The sequence below is a fragment of the Giraffa tippelskirchi genome, chromosome 14 (genome assembly GCF_054371585.1).
Source record: "Giraffa tippelskirchi isolate mGirTip1 chromosome 14, T2T-mGirTip1v1.2.pri, whole genome shotgun sequence".
NCBI lineage: Eukaryota > Metazoa > Chordata > Mammalia > Artiodactyla > Giraffidae > Giraffa > Giraffa tippelskirchi.
In genome coordinates, this window is record NC_137288.1 from 57,117,928 (window position 1) to 57,139,868 (window position 21,941).

The window sequence follows — 21,941 nt, forward strand, 5'->3', positions numbered from 1 at the left end:
ACAGTACCATCGGCAATATGAAAGATAGAGAAAAAATATTTTAGCGACCAGAAAAAAAGAGATCTATTCTTACTGAGAGGTCAGGGAAATCTGCACAGCAGAAATGGACTTTCTTCTGGACTTGGAAGAATGGGTGGATTTTGAACAGTACAGGTCATGCTGGTGGAGGAATGGCTCCAGGTCCCTCTGGTAGCACAAGTGACTGGAACAGTAGGTCCCTTGTGTCAGAATAGACCTCAGGCCTCCTGGGGCCCCCATCTAGCCTCAGCCAAGTCCCTGGGGCCCCATCCTGACTAACTTGTTCTTTCCGTTTCCTTTTACCAGTTGCATGACTGATGAGCAGCCAAAGCCTGAAAGAGATGTCTGATGCTCATACTCACAGCAGCCCTCTCCTGGCAGAGCCTCTTTCCAGCAGATACAAACTCTACGAGTTGGAGTTTCCCAGCCCAAGCTGTTCCCCCAACTCCCAGGATGCACACCCAGCCCTGCCTCTTCTAGAAATGCCTGAAGAAAAAGTGAGGAATGTCCCTCCCAGGATGTTTCCCAGGTTGGGGTGGGAGGGAGGGTGGAGCATGTGTGACCTAATGCCTATAACTGTCACCCCTGGGGAGATTCTGCCCCCAGCCCAATACAGCTCACATCCACAATCAATCCTTCTTGACCTTAGATGGAAAATATGACTCTGTGTGTGACATGATTTTAAGGACAAGTAGAGAATGCATACTCTATACACACTTACAAGTCTTCCAGCCAGTCCCCCAAATCTTTCCCCTTATATCTGCTCCATGAATTACCCTACTGTCTCCAAAAGGAAGCCCTCTTTCAAAGCAGGCCTTTAGTATTCCTTGGACCCAGCATCATCAAGGCAACGTGGCTAGCTACCAGCTCAGTGGTCAAGGACCCAAGACCGTTAAGGTTCTTAATGAGATGTAATTCAGGTACCATAAAATTCACCTCTTTAAAGTATACAATACACTGGTTTTTTCACTTATTTACAAGGTTGTGCACACATTACTATTATCTAATTCCAGAATGTTTTTATCACCTCAAAAAGAAAGTCCATACTCCTTAACAGTCAGCACTCCTTTCATCTTCCCCACCTCCCAGCCCCTGGCAAAACCACAAATCTACTTTCTGGATTTATAGATTTGCCCATTCTATACATTTCATATAAATGGAATCATATAATATATGCCTTTTGTGATTGGTTCCTCTCATTTAGCATAATATTTTGGGTTCTTTCAGTAATCATTCCTTTTACGGCCAAATAATATTTCATTGTATTTGCTGTGGTTGTTCAGTTGTTAAGTCATGTCCAGCTCTTTTCAACCCCATGGACTGTAGCATGCCAGGTTCCTCTGTCCTTCACTAACTCTAGGAGTTTGCTCAAATTCATGAGCACTGAGTTGATGATGCTATCTAACCATCTCTCATCTGCTATCATCCCTTTCTCCTCTTGCCTTCAATCTTTCCCAGAATCTGGGTCTTTTCCAAAGAGTCAGTTCTTCACATCAGATGAACTGACTCATCTCAAAGTACTGGAGCTTCAGCTTCAGCATCAGTCTTTCCCATGAATATTCAGGGTTGATTTCCTTTGGGATTGACCGGTTTGATCTCCTTGCAGTCCAAAGGACTCTCAAGAGTCTTCTCAAGCACCACATTTCAAAAGCATCAATTCTTCAGCACTCAGTCTTCTTTGTGGTCCAGCTCTCATATCCTTACATGACTACAGGAAAAACCATAGCTTTGACTGTACACATCTTGGTCAGTAAAGTGATGTTTCTCCTTTTTAATATGCTGTCTAGGTTTTTCATAGCTTTCCTTCCAAGGAACAAGCATCTTTTAATTTCATGGCTGCAGTCACCATCTACAGTGATTTTGGAGCCCCCCAAAATGAATTCAGTCACTGTTTCCACTTTTCCACCTTCTATTTGCCTTGAAGTGATGGGACTTGATGCCATGATCTTAGCTTTTTTAATGTCATTTAAATCCAGCTTTTTCACTCTCATCAAGAGGTTCTTTAGTTCTTCATTTTCTGCCATTAGTAGTATCATCTGCATATCTGAGGTTGTTGATAATTCTCCTGGCAATCTTGATTTCAGTTTGTGATTCATCCAGCCTAGCATTTCACATGATATAATCTGCATATAAGTTAAATAATCAGGGTGACAGCATATAGCCATGTCATACTCCTTTCCCAATTTTGAACCAGTCAGTTTTCCATGTCTGATTCTAACTGTTGCTTCTTGACACAGGTTTCTCAGGAGACAGGTAAGGTGGTCTCATACTCTCATCGCTTTAAGAATTTTCCACAGTTTGTTGTGATCCACACAGTCAAAGGCTTTTGTGTAGTCAACAAAGCACACATAGATGTTTTTCTGGAACTCCTTTGCTTTCTCCATGATCTACTGAATGTTGGCAGTTTGATATCTGGTTCCTCTGCCTTTTCTAAATCCAGCTTATACAGCTGGAAGTTCTCAGTTCATACTGCTGAAGCCTAGTTTGAAGGATTTTGAGCAGAACCTTGCTAGCATGTGAAATGAGCACAATTGTACAGTAGTTTGAACATTCTTTGGCATTGCCCTTCTTTGGGACCGAAATGAAAACTGACCTTTTCCAGTCCTGTAGCCATGGCTGAGTTTTCCAAATTTGCTGACACACTGAGTGCAGCACTTTCACAGCATTATCTTTTAGCATTTAAAAAGCTCAGGTGGAATTCTGTCACCTCCACTAGCCTTGTTCTTAACGCTTCCTAAGGCCCTGCTGCTGCTGCTGCTGCTAAGTCACTTCGGTCATGTCTGACTCTGTGCGACCCCATAGATGGCAGCCCACCAGGCTCCTCTGTCCCTGGGACTCTCCAGGCAAGAATACTGGAGTGGGTTGCCATTTCCTTCTCCATCCTAAGGCTCCCTTGACTTCATACTCCAGGTTGTCTGGCTCTAGGTGAGTGGCCACACCATCATAGTTATCCAGGTCATTAAGACCTTTTTTTGTATAGTTCTCCTGTGTATTCTTGCTACCTGTTCTCAGTCTCTTCTGCTTCTGTCCTTACCAAATAGGTCCTTACCATTTTTTTTTGTCCTTTATGATGCCCATCCTTCCATGAGATATTTCCTTGATATCTCCAATTTTCTTGAAGAGATCTCTAGTCTTTCCCATTCTATTGTTTTCCTCTATTTTTTTGCATTGTTCCTTTAAGAAGTCTTCCTTATCTCTCCTTGCTACTCTCTGGAATTCTGCATTCAGTTGGTATATCTTTCCCTATCTCCTTTGCCTTTCGCTTCTCTTCTTTCCTCAGCTATTTGTAAAGACACCTCGGACAATCACTTTGCCTTCTTGCATTTCTTTTTCTTTGGATGGTTTTGGTCACTGCCTCCTGTACAATGTTATAAATCTCTGTCCATAGTTCTTCAGACATTCTGTCTACCAAATCTAGTCCCTTGAATCTATTTGTCACCTCCACTGATTTAAGTCATATCTGAACGGCCTAGTGGTTTTCCCTACTTCCTTCAATTTAAGCTTGAATTTTGCAATAAAGATCTCATGATCTGAGCCACATTCAGCCACAGGTCTTGTTTTTGCTGACTGTATAGAGCTTCTCTGTCTTTGGCTGCAAAGGACATAATCAACCTGATTTTTATATTGACTATCTGATGATATCCATGTGTAAAGTCATCTCGTGAACTGATGGAAAAGGGTATTTGCTATGGCCAGCATGTTCTCTTGACTAAACTCTGTTAGCCTTTGCCCTGCTTCATTTTGTACCTTAAGGCCAAACTTGCCTGTTTTTCTGGGTATCTCTTGACTTCCTACTTTTGCATTCCAACCCCCAGTGATGAAATGGACATCTTTTTTTGGTTTAGTTCTAGAAGATATTGTAAGTCTTCATAGAACCAGTCAAATTCAGCTTCTTTGGCATCAGTGGTTGGGGCATAGACTTGGATTACTGTGATGTTGAATGGTTTGCCTTGGAAATGGACCGAGGTCATTGTTTCATTTTGAGGTTGCACCTATTTTGGGCTCTTTTGTTTACGATGAAGGCTACTCCATTTCTTCTATGGGATTCTTGCCCACAGTAGTAGATAGAGTGGTCATCTGAACTAAATTCACCCATTCCCATCCTTTAGCTCACTGATTCCTAAGATGTCAATGTTCACTCTTGCCATCTTTTGCTTGACCATGTCCAATTTATCTTGATTCATAGAGCTAACGTTCCAGGTTCTTATCAAATATTGTTTTTACAGCATCAGCCTTCACTTTCACCACCAGACACAACCACAACTGAGTGTTGTTTCTACTTTGGCCCAGCCACTTCACTCTTCTGGAGTTATTAGTAATTGCCCTCCACTCCTCCCCAGAAGCATATTGGACACCTTCCAACTTGAGGAGCTCATCTTCTGGTGTCATATCTTTTTGCCTTTTCATACTGTTTATGGGGTTCTCAAGGCAAGAGTACCTAGAAGTGGTAGTTCTGGGTCACATGGTAAATCTACATTCAACATTTTAAGAAACTGACAAGTTGTTTTCCAAAGTGGCTGCATTAGTATTTATTCTCACCAGCAATGTACACATTGCGCCATTCCACCTCTTCAACAAACTGTGTTGTCTTTTTTATTATAGCCTAGGTAAATGTGAAGGGACAGCTCACTGTGATTTTGATTAGCATTTCCCAAATGGCAAGTGGGGCTTCCCTGGTGGTTCAGTCAGTAAAGAATCTGCCGGAAATGCAGGAGACTGCTTGCAACGGAGGAGACATGGGTTCAATCACTGGGTCAGGAAGATCCCCTGGAGAAGAAAATGGCAAACCACTCCAGTATTCTTGCCCGGGAAATCCCATAGAGAAACATGGTGGGCTACTGTCCATGGGGTCGCCAAGAGTAGGACTTAGTGACTAAACCACCACCAATGGCAAATGATTTTGGAACATCTTTTCATGTGCTTACTGGCCACTTGTATATCTTCTTTAAAAAATGTTTTTTCAAGTCCTTTGCTCATTTTTAAATTATGTTATTTGTCTTTTTATGGTGGAGTTGTAATATTCTGGATATTAGGCCCTTTCCAGATTTGTAATTTACAAATTATCTTTCCCACTCTGTAGGTTGTCCTTTTACTTTCTTGATAATGTCCTTAGAAGCACAGAGGTTTTAATTCTGATTAAGTCCAATTTATCTATATTTTCTTTGATTGTTTATACTTTGGTGTCATATCCAAGAAGCCATTCTCTTATCCAAGGTCAAAAGATGTATTCCAATGTTTTAATTGAATGGTTTTATAGTTTTAGCACTTACATATAAGTCTTTTATTCATTTTAAGTTACTTTATATGATTTTAAGTAGGGATCCAATTTCAGTCTTTTAACTAGTGAGTATCCATTTGTCCCAGCACCATTGTTAAAAAGATTATCCTTCCTCCATTGAATTGTCTTGCTATTCCTATTAACAATCAATTGACCATAAATATATGGGTTTGTTTCTGGGCTCTAATTTCTATGGATCCAATTTATATGTTTATTCTTAAGGCAATACCACACCACCTTGAGCAATGGAGCTTTATAGAAAGCTTTGAAATCAGGACATATGAGTTCTCCAACTTTGTTCTTCTTTTTCAAGATTGTTTCATCTAATCTGAGATCCTTGAATTTCAGGATCCTAAAATATAAATTTTAGGATCCAAACTTCAATCTCCACAAAAAATAAATAAATAAATAAAAAGGCAACTGACATTTTGATAGGGATTGTGTCAAATCTATAGTCCAATTTGGAGAATATTTTATCTTAACAAAATTAAGTCATCCAGTCAGTGAGCATAAGCTATCTTTTTTTTTATTTAAGTCTTTAATTTCTTTCAGTGATGTTTTGTAATTTTGAGTGCACAGTTTTACACCTCTTTTGTTACATTCAATCCAAAATATTTTATTCTTTTTCATGCTAGATAGATAGAATTGTCTTCTTAATTTTATTTTTGGATTGTTCATTGCCAATGTACAGAAATAAAATCTGTTTTTTTGTAGATTCTTTAAGGTTTTCTGTATAAAAGGATATCTTCAAATAGAGATAGTTTAAATTCTTTCTTTCCAATTTGGTTCCCTTTTGTCTTTTTTTTTTTTCTTACCTAACTACTCTGGCTAAAATTTCTAGTACAATGTGGAATAGCAGTGATAAGAACACACATCTTTGTCTTGTTACTGATCTTAGAGGGAAAGCATCCAGTTTCACTATTAAGTATGATATTAGCTCTGAGTTTTTTTATTATTAGGTTGAGGAACTTCCTTTATATTCCTAGTTAGTTGCTTGCTTTTATCAGAAAAGGTTGTTGAGTTTTTCAAATAGTTTTTCTGTGTCTGTTGAAATAACCATGTGAATATTTTTCTTTATTAAACAATCTATTGATAGTTTTTACAGGTTGAAACTGTCTCAAATTCTTAGAATTCTCTTTGGTCATAATTTTTCTTATATCCTACTGGATTTGTTTTGCTAGTATTTGTTAAGGATTTTTGCATCTATATTCATAAAACATATTGATCTATATTTTCTTTCTTGTCATGTCTTTGTCTGGCTTTGATATCAGGATAATACTAGCCTCATAGATTATCTTAAGAAGTGTTCCTTTCTCTTCTGCTTTTTGGAAGGTATTAGAATTAATACCTTAAACATTTGGTGCAATTCACAGATGAAGCCACCTGGACATGAGTTTTTCTTTGTGGGAAATTTTAGTTTGGTTTGACTTTGTTTTTAACTGATTCAGTTGCTTGATTTTTTTAGGGATCAGTACAGGTTTTCTATTTCTTCCTGTCTCAGTTTGGTAGTTTTGTCTCAGTTTTGTCTTTCTAAGAATTTATACAGTTCATCTAGGTTATCTAATTTGTTAGAATATCATTATTCATTTCTTTATAACCCACTTCTTTGTAATCCTTTTTATTTCTTTAAGGCTGGTAATAATGTCTCCTCTTCCATTTCTGATTCTAGTAACTTCAATCTTCTCTTTTTTTTCTTTGTCAAACTAGTTAAAAGTTAAAAGGTCAACTTTGACCTTTCCAAGGAACTGACTTTTAGTTTCATTGATTTTTATACTATCTTTCTATTCTCTATTTCATTTAGTTTCACTATAATCTACTACTTCCTTCCTTCCACTCACTTTGGGCTTAATTCACTGTTATTTTCTAATTTCTTAAAGGGAAAGGTTAGTTTGTTGAGATATTTCTTCTTCTAACATAGGTATTTACATTGATAAATTTCACTCTATGCACTGATTTAGCTTCATCCCATAAATCTGATGTGTTATAGTTTTGTTTTCATTCATCTCAAAATATTTTCTAATTTCTCCTCTGATTTCCTATTTGATCCATGGTTTATTTAGGAGTGTGTTCTTTAATTTTCACATATTTTACAAATATTCTTCTATGTTTGATTTCTTTTTTCTTTTTTTCATTTTTAACTTTAATCTTTTCCCAGTGGATTTTTTTTCACTATTTTTAATTTAAGTTTATTTATTTTTAATTGGAGGATAATTGCTTTACAATATTGCATTGGTTTATGCAACAGATCAATATGAATCAGCCATAGGTATGTGTATGGCCCCTCCCTCTTGCACTTCCCTCCCACTTCGTGCCCCACCCTACCTCCCGAGGTTGTCACGGAGCACCAGATTTGAGCTCTCTGTGTCATACAGCAAATTTCCACTGCCTATCTAATTTTACATATGGTAACGTATATGTTTCAACATTACTCTCTCAATTTGTCCCACCCTCTCCTTCTCTCTCTGTGTCCATAAATCTGTTCTTTTTGTCTGCATCTCCTTTGTTGCCCTGCAGATAGCTTCATCAGTACCATCTAATTTCACTCCACTGTGGCCAGTGGCCAGAAAACATATTGTTTATGATTTCAATCCCTTTACTAATGTTTTTAACCATAAAAATGTTTTACTTATTTTATGGCCCAGCATGGTCTATGGGCTTCCCTAGTGTTGTTGTTGTTCAGTCACTCAGTCATGTCCAACTCTTTGCGACCCCCATGGACTGCAGCACACCAGGCTTTCCTGTCTTTCACCATCTCCCAGAGCTTGCTCAAGCTCATGTCCATTGAGTTAGTGATGCCATCCAACCATATAGTCCTCTGTCATCCCCTTCTTCTCCTGCCTTTAATCTTTCCCAGCATCGGTGTCTTTCCAATCAGTCAGCTCTTCGCATCAGGTGGCCAAAGTATTGGAGCTTCAGCTTCAGCATCAGACCCTCCTAGTGGTGCAGTGGTAAAGAACCCACCTTCCAATGCAAGAGAGGTGGGTTCAATCCCTGCATTCCCTGGAGAAGGAAATGGCAGCCATTCTTGCCTGGGAAATCCCATGAACAGAGGAGCCTGGTGGGCTACAGTCTCTGGGGTCGCAAAGAGTCAGTCACAACTGAGCACACACACACATAGCATGCACTATATTGGAGAAGGTTCCATGTGCGCTAGAAATGGTATATTCTGCTGCTGTTGGGTGAAGTGTTCTACAGATGTCTATTTGATCTAGTTGTTCAAGTTTTCTATTTCCTTGATCTTCTATCTAGGTATTCTATCATTTTTTTCAAATGCAGTATAGAAGACTTCAATTATTATTATTGAATCAACTTTTCCTCACATCAGTTCTAAAAACTACTGCTTCATAAATTTGGGGGCTTTGTTGTTAAGCACGTTGTGTTTATAATTATTATGTTTTCTTGATAGATTGATCATTTTATTATTAAATTTTTCTTTCTTACTCTCTAGTAACAATTTTTGTCTTAGCAAAAGGTCTATTTTGCTGATGTTAGTATAGTCACTCCAGCTTTTGTTTTGTTTTGGTTTTTTTTGGTAACTGTTTACACAATATATCTTTTTCCATCCTTACAATCAATTTATATTTTTGAACATAAAGTGTGTCTCTTTTAGAGAGGATATACTTGTATAACTTTTTAAATTCTCTTCTGCCAATTTCTGTCTTTGAAGTGTGTAATCCATTTACATTTAATGTTGTTACTGGTAAGTTAGGATTTATGCTTGCCATTTTGCTACTTGCTTTCTATATATGATGTATCTTTTCTGTTTATGTATTACTTCACCACTGACATCTTTTATCTTAAACAGGTATTTTCTAGTGTATCATTTTAATTCTTCTGTCATTGTTATGTAAATGTTTTAGTTTTTTCTCTGAGTAGTTGTCCTGGATATTACAATTAAATGTCTTAATTTATAAAAATATAGTTTGGATTAAATTCAACTTAATTACAATATTATCCAAAGCTATATTACTATATAATTCTATCCATATCACCTTTGTGCTATTATTGTTGTACAAATGACATCTTTATATATTGTATGCCCATCAACAATGGAGCTGACTGTGGCTCAGAACATGAGTTTTTTATTGAAAAATTCAGACTTATATTGAAAAAAGTAGGAAAAACCACTAGGCCATTCAGATATGACTAAAATCAGTGGAGGTGACAAATAGATTTAAGGGATTAGATTTGGCAGACTGAGTGCCTGAAGAACTATGGACAGAGGTTCATAACATTGTACAGGAGGCAGTGACCAAAACCATCCAAAGAAAAAGAAATGCAAGAAGGCAAAGTGGTTATCCGAGGAGGCTTTACAAACAGGAAAGAAGAGAAGTGAAAGGCAAGGGAGATAGGGAAAGATATACCCAACTGAACGCAGAATTCCAGAGATTAGCAAGGCATATGCCTGAACCTTTAAAAGCCCCCTATGGACATCCCAGTTTTTCCTTTTAAGTTTTTTGTTAGCTTCTTATTTTCCTCAGTTGTTATCCACCATCTCAGGCACATTTTTCCCAATGTTCTCATTGCCTTAATGGAGGAGAGACTTTGAGGGGGCTTCAGTTCACCATTTCTACTGACATCCTCAGGACATTGAAGTTTTGATGCAGTGAGGAGGCTAGAGAAATCTGTAGACCATTAGAGTACAATAGAAACATGTGAGCCACACATATAAGCTTAGATTTATAGTACTCTATTTTAAAAGTAAAAAGAAAAGAAGTAGAAAAAATTATTTTATTTTTTATAGATGTATAGCTAATATAAATGTATTAGTTTCAGGTGTACAACAAAGTGATTCAGTTATACATATGTGTGTGTGTGTTTTCAGATTCTTTTCTCTGATAAGTTATTGCAATATTTTGTAAAATATTGAGTATGGTTCCCTGTGCTATATAGTAGGTCCTTGTCGTTTATCTATTTTATATATAGTAGTGTGTATATGTTAATCCCAAACTAATAATCCCTCCCTCCTCTTTCCCCTTGGTAACATGTTTGTTTTCTAGGTCTGTGGGTCTGTTTCTATTTTGTATATAAGTTTCTTTGTACCATTTTTTTAGATTCCACATATAAGTGATATCATATGATATTTGTCTTTCTCTGACTGGCTTACTTCATTTAGTATGATAATCTCTGGGTCCACATGTTGCTGAAATGGCATGATTTCATTCCTTTTATGGCTGAGTAATAGTCCGTTGCATAAATACACCACATTTTCTTTATCCAGTCACTTGTCCAGTTGATGGTCTCTTAGGTCGTTTCCATAGTCTGGCTATTGTAAATAGTGCTGCAATGAACACTGGGATACATGTATCTTTTCAAATTGTGTGTTTCCCCACATGTATGCCTAGGAGTCAGAATGCTGGATTATATGGTAGTCCTGTCTTTAGTTTTTCTACATACTGACTGTACCAATTTACATTCCCACTGAGAGTGTAGGAGGGTTCCTTTTTCTTTACACCTTCTCCAGCATTTATTGTTCATAGACTTTTTGATAATGGACATTCTGACTGGTGTGAGGTGATACCTCATTGTAGTCTTGATTTGCATTTCTCTAATAATTAGTGATGCTGAGCATCTTTTATGTGCCTTTTAGCCATCTGTATGTCTTCTGTGGAAAAAATGTCTGTTTAGATCTTCTGCCCATTTTTTCACTGGATTGTTTGTTTTTGTGATGTTGAACTGTGGCTAATCTAAATTGAGATGTGCTCTAAAATATGCAAACAGCTCATACAGGTGAAATTATTTGAATAGTATGTTTTATTTAACTTAATATGTATGAATATATTATTATTTTAGTGTATAATCAATAGAAAGTATTATTGAGGTCTTTTATACATTCTTTTTTCATAGTAAGGCTTCAAAACCTACTTGAGCACATCTCAGTTCAGATTAGCCACATTTTAAGTGCCAAGAGCCACATGTCCTACTGGCTACTATATTGGAAGGAATAGTTTTAGAGCAAGGAGTCCCGACCCAAGGGTTCATAAATGGATGGAACTTGGATGGAGAAAAGAATTTATCTTTATTTTCACTAACCTCCAATGAACTTTAGCATTTGCTTCAATAATAAATATAAGCAATAAACAACAGCCACATTAGTAGTACCTGGGATTTTTGTCATTGCCATAGATTGGGTTCTCCCAGGAAGCTGACTCTGAGACGGAGATTTGGATCGAAGAAGTTTACTGGGGTCTGTCCTTGGGTCAATACTTGTAAAGAAGTGAAAGCAGCAGCACTGGGCTGAAGTTGGGCTGTGATGTAGTCACAGTAAAGGTCTTGGGTGATCCTACAGTGAGTTCTGGAGCTAGAATGGCCCTAGACACTTGTCCTGAGTTGGAATCCCACATGTTCACTCATCTCTACCTTGGAATTATAACTGGTATTGGTATTGGATCTACTGCCCCTATATGCACACCAAGTTTTTAAAATATTGTGATAACTGCATTTCAATATAATTGGTTTTCATTGCAATCTCATTTTATGCATTTACAAACATTCTAGAAAGAAGTCCACAGGCTTGCCAAACTACCAAAAGGGATCCACGGGCACACAAAGTTAAGAACCCTGCTATGAGGAATGTGTAGTGGTCCTGGGAGGGGCAGGCCTACATGAAGCACTCTAGACAGCATTGCACAATGGACATTTATCTCATAATCCCCTATCTTTATAAAAAAAAAAATCTGACCATCTTCCCTAGCCCCAAATGCCTCTGCTCTCAAAAAGCTCTGTTATTTAATGTTTTATCATGGCTCTTCCTGCAAGGATCTCCGGTCATCCAACGAAGAAAGCCACATTGTGAAGATTGAAAAACCCACTGAAAAGGATACAAGAAGAGAAAGAGGGGCATCCCCTCAGGGCTTTGCAGGCCAAGGTGGCATCAGTCTCTTCCAAGCAGTGGGCTACCTCACAGGCGAGATGAAGGCGTGCAGGAACTGGCTGAAAGGTAGGCAGATGTCCAGGGACAAAGCAGCCAGGCCAGGCCAGGGAGCCGGCTCTCCCCCCTGGCTTGGAGTGGGGAAGCTGCGCCCTCACTTAGCCACGGCAGGTCCCCACATTCGAGGTGTTCCGGCCCCAAGCTGGCTCCGGTGAGCATCATGTATCCTACCATCTGAATTCCCATGATTTCAGAATTCAGCACATTTCACTGATTTTAGCCCTTTGCCAGTGCTTCACTCCTACCTGGAATAGATATAGGGCGACCATAGTAGCAACATGTAAGCCATTTTCTGAAACTAAATGGTCATTCCTTCACTTATTCCACAGTCATTTTTTATGTGCGAAGAAAATATGAGCCTCACCCTCCCCAGTGTTCCAGGTTCTTTCCTTTTAACATCATTCATCTCCCATTTTTCCTAAACTAATGTTGCAACAAATACTCCCCACCCTCACCTCCCCCACCTGCCCCCCGCTTGTATAGGTTGTCCTGGAAACCAAACCAGAGAATGAGACAGAACACATGTCAATCTTCAGTGTCAATGCATAACTCAATGCTAATTTCACAGCTGGGCTAAAATCGTTTCTTTCCCAGCTTTTTTTCCCTCCAGACCAGTTTCTTTCCTGCTCAGATACCAGCCCTCAACTGAGCCATAGAGCTCTAAACAAAAAGAGTTTCCTTCCCTCCCCACCTCTTCCTTTGGACCAATAAATTTCCCTTGGAATGTTCCTGGGGCTTCCGTGCCAACCAAGCTGATGGCTGGAACAGCATTAAATTGATCTCAGCATGGCGCTCAGTCTGTACGGCAAAACTGACACCCACTGTGGACTGACTGCCAGGCCACTCAGTGGCTCAGGCTGGGCGCCAGGAGGAATGAGAGGAAATGTCCCCACTAGTGCGTCCCTGTCTGCTTTGGTTGCCACGCCAACCAGCGGTCCGGCAGGGAAGCACAGGCTGAACCCTGCTGATGACTCTGCCTATTTCTTTCAGATAAACCCCTGGCCTTCCAGTTCACAGACTGGGTCCTGAGGGGGGCCGCTCAGGTGATGTTTGCCAACAACCCTCTCAGCGGGTTCATCATCTTCATAGGGCTCCTGATCCAGAATCCCTGGTGGACAATCACGGGAGGTCTGGGGACTGTGGTGTCAACTTTAACTGCCCTCGTCTTGAGCCAGGACAGGTGAGTTCTTCTCTATGGGCGTCTTGGTTTCTCAGAGTAGAGAGGTGGAGAAGTAATTACTTGAGTGACCAGCCAACTGTATCCTAGTATCAGTCAACCAGTTTCTTGAGTATCAACTTTGAACACATCACTGGAGTTCTTCACACAGTGTGCTCACAGCAATTAACAGCACCAGGCTCCATGTGACTGTAGAACCTTCCGGAAATATTTCCTCAAAGGCAGGTGCAACTGTTCTTCCCTCATGGAACCTACAGTGCAGTTGAGGGAGATACAACTAGCGGACAAGAAATGTCTCTGAATAATACTAGGCAGTATATGTACTGGAGAGTTCAGAGCAGGTAGACATCTCTACGTGCTGGAAAGGTTAGAGAGGGCAGCCTCGAACTAGCAGCGCTGATGTGGGAGAGTGGAAGGCCAGCGGGCAAGAGGGTAGTGCGGGGGTGGTTTGGAGAAGGGAACAAGCAGGAGCCGGGAAGCACAGTGGCAGGCCGGGGAAGCGGCCAGCTCTGCACCAGGGGCCACAAAGTCCAGTAACAATAAGTAGCATTTTATTGAACTGACATTTTCCTCACACTTTGCCATAAGTTATGCTTCCCAAACTTTCCTGATGGCCAGAATCACCTGGAGTGATTGTTAAGAAATGTAGTTTCTCACCTCACCCCCATTCTCCCTCCTTCCCAGAGATGTTCCCTTTCAGCGGATCTGGGTATGGGGGTGGTGTTTTAAATAAGATTCTCCTGGGTCCTTCCGATGACCAGAGAGGTTTGGGAATGCCCATATTCTCAATTTTTTTTTAAATTTGGAGTCACCAATCCATTCACATATCATGAATGAATTGTCAGCAGCATTTTTTTAAAAGTTTTTAAATTAAAATAATAGAATAAAATAGAACAGATTAGAGTGATCATATGTAGTGAAGGTAAAGTACTATTTTGTGAAATTTTTGTTTCAGTCAAGTTGTGTGTGTGTGTGTGAGAGATAGAAACAGGGTCATACTATGAAATACTTTCCTTCCTTATTGTGGAGTACTGTCAAAAAGATTGAAAAGCACCTTCTTGCCTTGTTACCTGTGGTTCTTCCTGCCACTTCACAAAGCAGACAGTGAAGGTAAAAGCATTCACATTTTGCAACTGAGAGAAAGGAGGCTGGGAGTTGCTCACAGACGGTGCCATGGCCAATGGGTGGCAGGGCTCAGATTTAGACACGTGGCTGCTCTCCCTGGCACGTGGACAGAGTGGACAGCGAAACCAGAGGCCCCTGGTGACCCCAGAGCCTGGGGAATGATCCAAGTTGCCTGTGTTGTATCCAGTGCCACACTCCTCCAGCCACCCGACATTCCAGCTCCACCAAGGCACACGCCAACTCTAGCTGGGAGGCCATTCCAGGTCAGATGGATGAGAGGCTGAATTCTTTGGGATGTAGTTCTGGCGAGTGACAGGAGAAATGCACTCCAGCCAGGATCTGTGTCTCAGCTTCTAGCACTGGGTTCCCTATTCCTTGCTGCCACTTAGCTGAAGGCTCACAGCAGCTGACATACAACTGGCCTCTGACAGATCAGCTCTTATCTTTCCGCTCCATCATTGTTTGCCAAAAATCCCCTGAGGTGAACTCCATCTAGCCAGTCTACAGGTCATCTTCAAGAAGCCCAGGTCCCTTCCCGCTCTGACAGTTTGATTCTCCCCCTTCCCTGCTGACCATAATCCACTGGAAAACTTGCCAAGCCATTCAAAGAGTCGCTCCATGGGTTTTTTTGCTCCCAGTTTTATGAGGGAAACACACACCGTGCCTGCCTAATCTTCCCAAATGTCCTGATTAAGAATCTAAGATAAGAGTGCATTAGGTTCAAAACCCAACCCCTCGGCTGGATTCCAAAGCCTTCTCTGACAGGCCTCACCCAACCTACCACACAGCATCACACTCTTCCCAGCTGAGAACTTTTGCTTCTGCCTAGCTAATCCTGTTGCTGTCGTTCAGTCACTAAAGTCATTTTCAACTGACTCTCTGTGACCCCAAGCACTGCAGCACACCAGGTGCCTCTGTCCTTCACTATCTCCCAGAGTTTGCTCAAGTTCATGTCCACTGAGCTGGTGATACTATCTAACCATCTCATCCTGTGCCACCCCCTTCTTCTTTTGCTTTCAATCTTTCCCAGCGTCGGGGTCTTTTCCAATGAGTCAGCTCTTCGAATCAGATGGCCAAAGTATTGGATCTTCAGATTCAACACCAGTCCTTCCAATGAATATTCAGGGTTGATTTCCTTTAGGATTGACTGGTTTGATCTCTTTGCAGTCCAAGGGTCTTTCAAGAGTCTTCTCCAGCACCACAATTTGAAAGCATCAGTTCTTTGGTTCTTTGTCTTCTTTATGGTCTAACTCTCACATCTGTACATGACTACTGGAAAAACCACAGTTTTGACTATATGGACCTTTGTTGCAAGCTGATTTCTCTGCTCTTTAATATGCTGCCTAGGTTTGTCATATCTTTCCTTCTAGCAAGCAAGCTTCTTTTCATTTCATGGCTGCAGTCATGAAAGTGATTGGAAAGGGCAGTCCACAGTGATTTTAGAGCCCAAGAAAATAAAATCTTACACTGCTTCTACTTTTTCCCCTTCTATTTGCCACAAAGTGATGGAACCAGATGCTATGATCTTAGCTTTTTGAATGCTGAGTTTCAAGCCAGCCTTTTCACTCTCCTCTTTCACCCTCATCAAGAGGCTCTTTAGTTCCTCTTCGCTTTCTGCCATTAGAGTGGTATCATCTGCATATCTGAGGTTGTTGATATTTCTCCCAGCAATCTTGACTCCAGCTTGTGATTCATCCAGCCCAGCATTTCACATGATGTACTCTGCATATAAGTTAAATAAGCAGGGTGACAATATATAGACTTGTCATTCTCCTTTCCCAGTTTTGAACCAGTCAGTTTGCCATATCCAGTTCTGTTTCTTCTTGACCCTCATACAGGTTTCTCAGGAGACAAGTAAGGTGGTCTAGTACTCCCATCTCTTTAAGAATTCTTCATATTTTGTTGCGATCCACAGTCAAAATCTTTAGCATAATCAGTGAAGCAGAAGTAGATGTTTTTCTGGAACTCCCTTGCTTTCTTCATGATCCACCAAATGTTGGCAATTTGATCTCTGGTTCCTCTGCCTTTTCTAAATCCAGCTTGTACATCTGGAATTTCTCAGGCCACATACTGCTGAAGACTAGTTTGGAGGATTTTGAGCATAACCATCCTAGCATGTGAAATGAGCACAATAGTACAGTAGTGTGAACATTCTTTGGTGTTGCCCTTCTTTGGATTTGGAATGAAAACTGACCTCTTCCAGTCCCGTGGCCTCAGCCGAGTTTTCCAAATTTGCTCGCATATTTACTGCAGCACTTTAATAGCATCACCTTTTAGTATTTAAATAGCTCAGTTAGAATTCCATCATTTCCAGTAGCTTTTTTCTTAGTATGCTTCCTAAGGCCCACTTGACTTCATACTCCAGAATGTTTGGCTCTAGGTAAGTGACCACACCCTCATGGTTATCCAGATCATTAAGACCTTTCTTCTGTAGTTCTTCTGTGTATTCTTGCCACCTGTTCTTAGTCTCTTCTACTTCTGTTAGTTCCTTACCATTTCTGTCCTTTATGGTGCCCATCCTAATATTAAATATTTCCTTGATATCTCCAATTCTCTTGAAGAGATCTCTAGTCTATCCCATTCTATTGTTTTCCTCTATTTGTTCGCATTATTCATTTAAGAAGCCCTTCTATTCTCTCCTTGCTGTTCTCTAGAACTCCGCATTCAGTTAGGTACATCCTTCCCTATCTCCCTTATCTTTCTCTTCTCTTCTTTTCTCAGCTATCTCAGCTATTGTCCTCAGACAACCACTTTGCCTTCTTGCATTTCTTTTTCTTGGGGATGATTTTTGTCTCTCCCTCCTGAATAATGTTACAAAACTCTGTCCATAGTTCTTCAGGCACTCTGTCTACCAAATCTAACGCCTAGAATCTATTTCATCACCTCCAATGTGAAATCTAATCCTACCTCCTGCAAATCCCTCCTCCTCCAGGGAGCCACCCCTGACTATCTCAGTGCTCTCTGAATCCTCCTTTCTCTTTGAACAATCACAGAATATACTCCCATACCATAGGGGACAGTTCTCTGCTTTCTGAGTCCGCTCTCCCTGGCTATGTTGAGAACAAGAATTCCATCTCAGATGTTCCATATTCTACCACAGTGTCTAGCAAAGACTCCAACTTCATTGCCTGATGGTCAATGACATGTTCTACATCATAGGTTCAAAGCTCTAAGCACCCTACATGACATCCATACACACATTATCCCGAGAAGCCCCAGCTTCACCATGGTCCCCAGAAAACCACTGATGCAACTGCATATCCTAGTCATGACCTCCACCTCTCCCCTCCACCATGCCTACCGGCCCAACCCCACTGCCCCTACACCCCTTCTCCCTGTCCACCACTCCTTCTTCCCCTCACACCCACTCCCCAATCCTTACTTCTCCTACCCCACCCCCACTAGTCCAAGAAGCCACTTTACCACTGCAGCAGCAAGTTCAGCAGCATGATGCCACAGTGCCCTGGACGAACGTGGTCCTAATGAAGATCTTTGGGGGCATTGAGGTCGAACCTAATTTTATATTTTTGATGGGCAGGGCAGGGATGTAAGGCGATGGGTTTCCTTTTGACAGTCAAACCAGAAGCCACCAAAGCTTTGGTACAGAAGGGTCCAGGGAGGGGACTTGCCATAGGGAAGGGCAACTGTGGAGGCAGCCCTTAGACGCCCCCCTAATTTTATCTCCCCTGAGTTCCTTCATTTGATTTCTGCTGTTCCTATACACTCTTCCGCCAATATGGGTCAATGGTCTCTGCTCAGTTTTCCTAAATCAGCTGTTATTAAAACTAAAAAGGTACTAAATTCTAACACGGAACAGAAATGAGAAAATACGGAGAAAATGCAAATACCCTTAAAGATAATGATTTTTTCCCCAAAACAGAAATTTCTCAGGTAGTTATTCTAGTCCTGAGGAGATTCTGAACTCCAGTGGTCTTTCCTCCCACTCTGTTATTTCTCAGCCCCCTGCCTGCTCCCAGGAGCAGCTAAAGACCCAGCTGTCCCAAATCCCATACAAGTGTCCCCACACAAGTGCCCCATGTTCAGCTTCTCTTGTTGGAAACTAGATACGCTTTCCCACCCTCTCCCCTGCCTCCCACTCCCCTAATCTAGCTGAGCTGATCTCCTGCTCACTCCAGAACTGGAGGTCCCCCCATTCCAGACCTAAATCGTGGCCTCTGCCAGGCGGGAGCCTCCTCTGGTCAGAGCACCCTTCCTCCATCACAGGACGTGATGCTTCCAGATGCCTCTGCCTATGAAACAGTCAGTACCTGGTAGGATTTAACATGTACTCACATCCATTCAACAACTCCTTGTACAGACGCTCTTGACTGTTGTTGACACTCACATCAGATGAACATTGGCCCCATGAAGCTTTCAGTGGAGGGCAGGGGAGACCACAGCACATAGATCTCATTGTCTGTGGGGGCTTTGCAATGTGATTTGCCCAGTCTTATCCCTTGCCAAGCAGAGCAGTGGGAAGGGTCAAGGGCAGAGTTCACTCGGATCAGGCAGAGTTTGGGTGCACATAGGCGTCTCTGATGAAACAGAAGGAGGCAAAGCTTGGATTCTATGGCACCTCTGCTCCTCCTGCCATGCCGGGTGTGGGGAAGAGCGTGGGCCTCACAGTAGACACCCCTCATCAACTCTCGGGACAACCTCAGACAAGAGAAAGCACTCAATGTCAGAAAGTCACAGTGTCACACAGCACAGTCAGAACACATGCTCTCCTCCCTGCCTCCCTCCTTCTTCCTCCTGCCCTCTTTCACACACACAGGTGCACACACACACACATACACCTGCCTGGTGTCAGGCTTCTATTAGATTTCCCTCTATATCAAGGAGCCTAGATTGCCCTGACTTGCAAAGGAGATCTTAGGCACAAAGTGCATCATTTAATTCCAGATCAAGGAGAGTAATCACAGTGTGTGTGTGTGTGTGTGTGTGTGTGTGTGTGTGTGTGATCTAGAAAGACACCAGCAGCAGTGTGACTACCCAATATTCATCAAGTGAGCTGACTTTTTTCTGTGAGCACCAGGAATGGGCCCAGTGAGTGCCCTCAAATTTACACGGTAACTATGTTTTCACCCCCAGGGCCGCCATCGCCTCGGGTCTGCACGGGTACAACGGGATGCTGGTGGGGATGCTGATAGCTGTGTTCTCTGAGAAGTTAGACTATTACTGGTGGCTTCTGCTTCCTGTGACCCTCACAGCCATGTCCTGGTGAGGCACCTCCTTCCTTCTGCTTACACACCTACAGGGACCCAAGGCGTTGTGTCTGACACTGGCATGGGACCCAGTGTCTTCAAAGGCTGGCTTGTCTCCCAAGAGTCCATGAGTTCAGTTGTAATACAAGGGGGTCATTCTGAGTTTGGAATAATAGGGACCTTTCAAATGGCAAATGCCACATTTTTTAAATATTGGCTTTTTCTTTATTATTTATGGCTGTGTGGGGTCTTTATTGCTGTGGTGTCTACAGTTGTGGCGAGTGGGGGCCACTCTTCTTTGCCATATGTGGGTTTCCATTGTGGTGGCTTTTCATGTTGTAGAAAGTAGGCTGCAGAGTGCATGGGCCTCAGCAGTTGTAGCACAGGCTCAGTTGTCCCACAGCACGTGGAATCTTCCCAGACCTGGGATCGAACCCGTGTCCCCTGCATTGGTAGCTGAATTCTTAACCACTGGACCACCAGGGAAGTCCGCCACATAGGTTTTACTGTGTGATAATCTCTTTATGGTAGGCTTACTAATGAGAGCTGACACTTACCAAGTATCTTCTAAGTGCCAGCACAGTGCTAGGCAAGGGAAGGCTGTTACTGTCCCCAGTTTACAGAAGGGAAGTGAAGGCATGCAGAGGCTGCGTAACCTACCCCAGATGATAAACCCAGAGTCCGCACTATTCAATTCCAGGCTACCTGGGAATCATCTATCCAGTGGCCTAACCAAGACCCAAAAGCTGAATCACTTCTAACAGAATCAGAGAGCCTTCTTGGAACAAAATGTCTCTATTTAAAGCATAGAATCTGTGAACAAGAAGCATCGGTTGAGGTCTTGCCGTGTGATTGCCTCATTTTTCAAAATAAAAAAGTCAAGATGAAGGGTGTTAGGAACAAATAGGCCTTTTACACACGTGATGCCCAGTTCACTTGAACCTGTAGTGGGTCTGTAGCATCACACCCACTGACACTGGTCACACCCACTGACACTGGTCACACCCACTGCCATGCAGTGACTGAGAGCCTCAGGGGAGCCTGTGTCCCCCAGCCCCTGAGCTCTACACCTCTCCGACATGCCATCTGATTTTTAACATCTTTCTCTGGTTTCAAAGTCGGGAGTTACTAAAACCAGTTAGTTTAATTTAGTTTAAGTGCTATTCCAGTACTTTTTAGTAGTGTTTGCAAATAAATTACGACATTAAGCATTCTGGGCAATTTACATTTCTTCTTAGGATTTCCTCCTTAATGTATCAAGACAAAATGCTAAGGCAGTCATTTCTGTGGTGATTTCCTTAATGCCCCCCACATGCCACGTCTCAGAAGGAGAAGAGCCTGTCTTCATTTGCATCCATTTGGCTTATAACTACATAGATTAAGCCCCTAAGCCACGGTGCACTGCATGGCAGTGTGACTACAGTGCCCTCACCCTACCCTCACTTCCCAATTTAAAATGAAAAAGAAAAAAAATTAAGCACCTGCTGTGGCTGAGCTCTGTGTTACTACCCTGGCACTTCACTAATCCATTCATGCAGTCCTAGAACCCAGTCCACAGGGCAGGGACTCGTAGTGCCAGAGTTACCCAACAAACTACAATTTGCTAAGGGCCTTCTTTGTCTGGGGACTATTCTAGATGGTGGGGACAGCTGTGAGCAAGAGAAGGTCTCCATCCTCTGGGAGCTTACATTCTTCTTGGCAAAGAAATAAATAAATTCATAAATTATTCATTAAAAAGATCCTTTCAAGATGTGATAAATGCTTTAAGGAATACAAAAAGGGTCAAATGGGAAAGAGTGGTCCAGACTTGCATGATCAGGGAAGGCCACTTTGCAGAGGGAATATTTAAACAGTCACCTAAATGACAAGCGTGTACCTGCCATTTGAAGTCACAGGCAGAACCAGCAGCATGTGAAAAAATTCCAACTAAAGAAGCATAATGTGTTCAAGAAACAATACCAGTGGGGTGAAGCCCAGTGAATGAAGCAGGGGTGGCAGGAGGTGAGGGCAGAAGTAATGAGGGCCATGCCCCCATGCACCACGTGACTCCAGGGAGCCTTTTATTAATTGAAATACTGTTGCTGTACAATGTTATATAAGTTACAGGTGTGCAATATAGTGATTCACAATTTTTAAAGATTATATTCCGTTTATAAATATTATAAGATATTGGTTATATTCCCTGTGTTGCAAATATATCCTTGTAGC

General features: G+C 41.6%; 1 protein-coding gene across 1 annotated transcript in view; it reads left to right on the forward strand.

Moving 5' to 3' along the window:
- Nucleotides 1–335: 335 nt before the first annotated feature.
- SLC14A2 (solute carrier family 14 member 2) overlaps nucleotides 336–21,941 on the forward strand; it is a 66,766-nt gene continuing 45,160 nt past the window's right edge. The window contains exons 1-4 of the mRNA XM_081563179.1: nucleotides 336–515; nucleotides 12,056–12,236; nucleotides 13,218–13,407; nucleotides 19,621–19,749. Of these exons, the coding sequence (XP_081419305.1) occupies nucleotides 336–515; nucleotides 12,056–12,236; nucleotides 13,218–13,407; nucleotides 19,621–19,749 (680 nt within the window). The remainder of the gene's footprint in view (nucleotides 516–12,055; nucleotides 12,237–13,217; nucleotides 13,408–19,620; nucleotides 19,750–21,941) is intronic.